The sequence below is a fragment of the Bombus vosnesenskii genome, unplaced genomic scaffold (assembly GCF_011952255.1).
Source record: "Bombus vosnesenskii isolate JDL3184/JDL3185 unplaced genomic scaffold, Bvos_JDL3184-5_v1.1 scf7180000013351, whole genome shotgun sequence".
Taxonomy (NCBI): Eukaryota; Metazoa; Arthropoda; class Insecta; order Hymenoptera; family Apidae; genus Bombus; species Bombus vosnesenskii.
In genome coordinates, this window is record NW_022882987.1 from 1,526,905 (window position 1) to 1,532,352 (window position 5,448).

Here is a 5,448-nt window from a genome sequence, read left to right on the forward strand (position 1 = left end):
GCCCTTTCTTCCCTTCAGTGGGGGCTTTTAATAATTCTATCAGAGGTCGTTTACTTGTTTGGAACGAAGGTGAACGCTCCTATAGGAAAGGGACGAGTGGTTCGCAAGAGGTTTGGAGATTTGCAATAGTAGAAGTACAGTCGATTAGTTGGCAGAAGAGGAAAATTAGGCTGCCGCTTTATGATGGACTGAATTTATGTGGTTGTATTAGAGGTACTTAGTGGGAATGTTTTATAGCTATTCTCTTTGACGTAAATGTCGTTCAGATTAATAAAGTTGCTTGTATTTAAGTGACTCAAGCTTGAGTTTGAAATTAGTTGAATTCAAGTTTCTATTCATATAAGTTAAATTATTAAAATAAATAGCTTGAATTTCAATCAAATTCCAAATAATATCAAACCCTATCTTTTTAAAGAAAATGGGTAAAATTAATTTCCACTATGGCGATATGTAGTGGAATAAATCTAATAATATATATCACGATATTATTGTTTTATTGTCATAAAATGTAAACGTGAACCTATTACTCATGACTACACTTGTATGAATCACCACGACCATAAATAAGTATTCTACATAATTGTCAATTGCAAGAAGAATTCCAATAAAAAAATGTTACCACGGGACATTTCATCTTTTTTATATGAATAAACAGTCAGTTTCATTTGACGTCATAATCTCAAGGCATGAGATTGACACAACACGATCAATTTGTCGATGTATCCACGTTTACGATTTTGTCGTATCTTCTCTCTTTTTTCCTTCCTCGTCGTCACTTTCGTCCTCGTCGATGGACAGATCCGAACCATCGTCCTCTGCCTTCTCTGCTTTTTTTTCACCATCGGACTGATTTAGACGTTCGTTTTTCTCGCTTCCGTTCGCGTTATCTGGACTCTTCCTTTTCTCTCCCTGTTTCTCGAAGTCGTAATCATCATCGTTCTCGACCTCTACCACTTCTTCCTCGGCACCAGATCTAAAACGAATTCGTTCGGTTTAATTACTTAGAACGGCGGCCCTGGCAACGACATCAAGATCAAGTTAATAGTACTAATTCTATTATGATTGTCCTTCGGGATGGTTCTATGAAGTTAAATTTCTAAGAAGAAGAATGTTCTGGGAAGCTACACTTCATATTCCTAATATAAAACTTTGATGTGAAATTAATAATCAGATTATTAAATGTAAATGAATTATTACACTGGAAATATTGGAGTGCTACTATCGATAAATTATGGATTTTTCTATGTTTGCAGAAAATTTGAAGCAAAAATATACGGGACATATGCTGTTAGCAATAAATATAGTAACATACACTAATTACGTTTATTGGGAAATTCTACCTCTTACTTTATTTACTGTATTACGATATGAAACGCATATGATGCGAATCGAGCAATAGATTAACCCAAGATAATTGGAATAAACAGATCTTCTTTAAAAATACAACAATCGAAATCTTTTCATTCAATTGTTGACCGTGGCATTTCCTCTCTTAAGAAGGATGACATTTCCAAAAGGCTACTTTATAGAGTATTCTATAGAGTATTTTGTTTTATTGAGCTTAGATCATTATACGTTGAACATTCAATTTGAGCTTCAAACTTTCACAATACGCGTAATTGAAAGAGTTTCTATGGGTATTTCTCTTACATACAAACTTTATTTCGGGAAGGTAAAAGAAAAAAGAACTTAGTAGAATTACTCGTCACGCCTCCTGCCGTGTCTTCTTCGTGATCTCCTTCGCGATCTCCTTCGCCTTCTTCTGGATCCACTCCTGGATCTCCTTCGCCTTGAACTTCTCCTCCTCCTGCTCCTACGTCGTCGCCCCCTGGCGTCCTGCACCTCGTAGTCTTCGAATCTAATCGGCGTTCGACGAGGCTTTCTGTCCTCAACTTGTGAAACCGTGCTGTCCGACTTTCTATCCTTACTTTCGTAATTGCCTTCGTTCATGAGATCCGAGGATACACGGAGAACTTTGTACGCCGCGTCTTTCGGGATCAGATAACCGGATTCTACGCCGAAATCGATAGCCTTCTGGATGTATCTTTTCATTTTTCTTATTCCTATAGAGAAATAGGACTTTATAATATATTTGATAAATATAATGTATGCTCTAAATATAGAATTTTTAAGAATATGTACAATTTTGAGAAATGTTTCGCGTGTATTTGGTATTCAAAAATTATTTTCAAAATTATTGTGCTGCATTGAATAATGGATAGAAAAAATAATGCGTTGAAAAAACTCATAAATGGTTTGTATACAAGACTTGTTGTATTAATCAAATGATGCTGAATCAATGATATTGGTTTATCGAAAGAAAACGTGACTTGGAACGTGGAACTTCCAGTAAGTTGTATGTTGAAAAAAAGGGACGTTTTATTTCTATTAAGCAATACGTTACATATGAGGTGCAGTATGTCGGATTATCATTTAACTGCCTTCGATAATAATAATGCACTGCTGTGTTAATTAATCATTTTATTGCCTTTATATAACGGTGCAATAAAAGGTAACAATACCCATTGCTCGACTTTCGCCCTCATTAAGCAATTGCCATTATCCTCAGATCATAATAAATATTACTCGATCTACGATTATAGTTAAGTTAATTAGTAAGTAACAAATAATGGTATTTAGACAGGTGTGACTCATTATATAATTTCAGTACGTCATTAAATTGACCTAGATACTATGCCGATATCACAAATGTGACTGTCTTAAGTATAGCTATAGAAAGTGTAAAATATAATTATTGAATAATACAAGAAAAATCTCGAACATAATAATGATAGTTTATTTTTTCTGCCTCTTAACTATGAAAAGGCACAGGGTTTACAATTGTTATCTTTATTCGCCTTGAACTCTCGACCATACATCCTTCTAATACATATATCTCACACTCTTTTTACCAGACTATTTAACTATTAACCTAGCTATCGATATAGAGTATTCTACGCAAAAAGCGTAAAAAGAGATCTCTACTATAAAGGAATATAAAAAGGTTTAAAAGTTATACATAGAAAGTATTTATAAAAACAATTCTCATTAAACACCAGTCTAATGTAAACAAAGTATCAAAGTATATCTATCATCCATAAGATGAGAAACTCATAATAGCTTGTAAAAAGGAAATATATAATAAAACTTGAAAAACCTATAGTATCGATTTAAAAAGTTTATACAACAGTAGATTAAACGTAAATAATCTGCTAATCTGTTTCGGACAGTGCATCGTCTAGAATGTAGGAACAATTTCCATGACATCCATTGCACTAACCTTCTCCTCCATTGCCCCTATACATGCATGACGAGAGGGTGTGGTCCTTGGAGGTTTGGCGTCGTTTCACCCGGTGAGTGTTGGAATTCCTTGCCGAACCTTTCCGTTTGTTGGCCATGTTACCGCCAGGTCGAGAATCTAGGCAATCCAAAACTTCCTCACGGCGTTTCGGCCGCTTGCAGTACCGACACCTCGTACTGTAATTTCGCAACGCTTCACAAGCTTCCTCTTTGCTCCCGCCAAGACGTAGGAATTTGTACACCAGCTCCGAGATATTTGGTTTACGACGTAACTCTGAAACGCGATAAACTAGTCGCCGCGCTAGATTCCAGCTATACTTAGACAAGGATTTTCTTTTTCAAAGCTTCCAAGCTTTACGTGTAATTCTTTCGCAAGTTCAGGTAGAAACGCGCAGGAGATGCAAGAGAATTTGAGACGACTGCTAAGTGAAAATTCTGACGCATTGCAGGTTGTTTGATATTGAATGTAACTTTTTTTTTAAGAATTTTGTAAGATTTAGAGATTTATTGGTATTCTTAAAGAGCTGTGGTAGGGTATGAGAATTCTATGAAATTCGACCGAAAGCTTCTGTTCTTGAAAGTCCAAGGATGGAAACTGGAATGTGTCTATTCTAAACTTTGGAAAAAAGGTATTTCAACTTTAAATATTTCACTATTTGTGGATCGTCAAGCAATTTCAATATTACAGAGAAGTTCTAATCCAGAAAAGTTACAGAAAGTTAATCCGAGTGATCTTAAGCTTAAATGTAAAATTTCTAATCTTTTAAATCGAATACATATTTTAGAAATCCTCGTAAAACGTAGAGTCGATTATTTTTAGGCTGAGAATACAATGTAAGAATATACTGAATTTTTCTCCAAATCAAAAATATCTATATCGAAGTCGCGAAATTTCCAGTATAGAATAGGAAATCTAGGCTAAGTAAAAGAAATTGGCAGTTGTTTCAATTGGTCAATTCGATTTGAATAATGAAAACGCTTGGAAGGTACCTTGGAATTTGCGGGAGAAATTTTTAATGATGTTCCACGATGCTTGTTGCAAATATCGAACGAAGCTTGGCGTTTCAGTTCAAAGAAATCAATTGAAAAACGACGGAAGAATTACAAAGTACCAGACGTGGGTGTCGTTACGAAATGTAATAAACAAAATAGAATATATTTTCAAGCGATGAATGGCTTCTTTTGTGGCCATTGCTGACAATCAAAGAAATAGGTCAATAAAATCTGCTAGGCGATAACGTATCTTTATTTTGAAAAAAATATGTATTTTAGTCTCGATAATTTTCCAAATTAATATTCTAATGCAATTTCATTTCACCTCTTTCATCGGGAAAAACAAAAAAGTGTCGAAGAATATAAAAAGTCGTCACTTCTAAAATATATAGAGAATACGCTACGTCATCATTCCAATGAATTTCTCGTGGAAATAAAACAAGGATTTTGTCATCTCAAATCTTTTCCAAGATCATCACTCACTCATTTTGTGATGGCTTCGCGCATGAGGACGTCTCTTTATGTGGGCCATTTTTTGCTTACTGATGGATGTGAAACTCCTCTGGACGTCCGTACTTGTTCCTCAGCCGCCGTTGTTTCCGAAGGATTTCGATAGTGCAGCCGAATTTTTTCTAGGATTTTGATCGGTCGTGGCGCCGAATTTTGTCTAGGAATTTTCAGGACATTGATGAAAAGAAGAGAGGCACGACCGACGGTGCCAATCCATCGGTTCCTTGCGCCTATTCTTTTTTTTCACGGAACAACGAAATCTCGTCTCGTCGACTACATTCACACGTTTGCTGTTCTCTTTACGCGTTTCATAAAGCAGGCGTTGTCTTCTGCCTACTTTCTCATTCATTTATTTTCTATTTATCACTCGAAGTTGCCGAAGAATCATTTTCTTTGTCATTTTTTTGAAACTTGATCGTATTAAATACTCTACTTTCGATTTCTATTTAATTTCAATTAAAGAAAGATCACGAAATATATTAAGAAAGATAATAAAAAATGATTAATTAAATTGCTATTACACAATATTATGTACCAATTACTGTACCGATTGTAGTAAAGCTCATAATTAAATTAAGCTTGTAATTACAGAAAATGAAACTTTTTTTTATTAATGTGAAGGAAATCCGCACGGACACCAGACCG

The 5,448-nt window shown here is 35.0% G+C and overlaps 1 protein-coding gene across 1 annotated transcript; it reads right to left on the bottom strand.

The window, feature by feature from the left end:
• Positions 1–477: 477 nt before the first annotated feature.
• LOC117236683 (uncharacterized protein DDB_G0283697-like) lies at positions 478–5,022 on the bottom strand. Its single transcript, XM_033499838.1, has 4 exons — positions 4,777–5,022; positions 3,281–3,574; positions 1,703–2,063; positions 478–973 (listed from the first exon to the last, which is right to left on the bottom strand). The coding sequence occupies exons 1-4, from the start codon at positions 4,823–4,825 to the stop codon at positions 730–732; spliced, it is 948 nt and encodes a 315-aa protein (XP_033355729.1). The 5' UTR covers positions 4,826–5,022; the 3' UTR covers positions 478–729.
• Between the last annotated feature and the right edge of the window lie 426 nt (positions 5,023–5,448).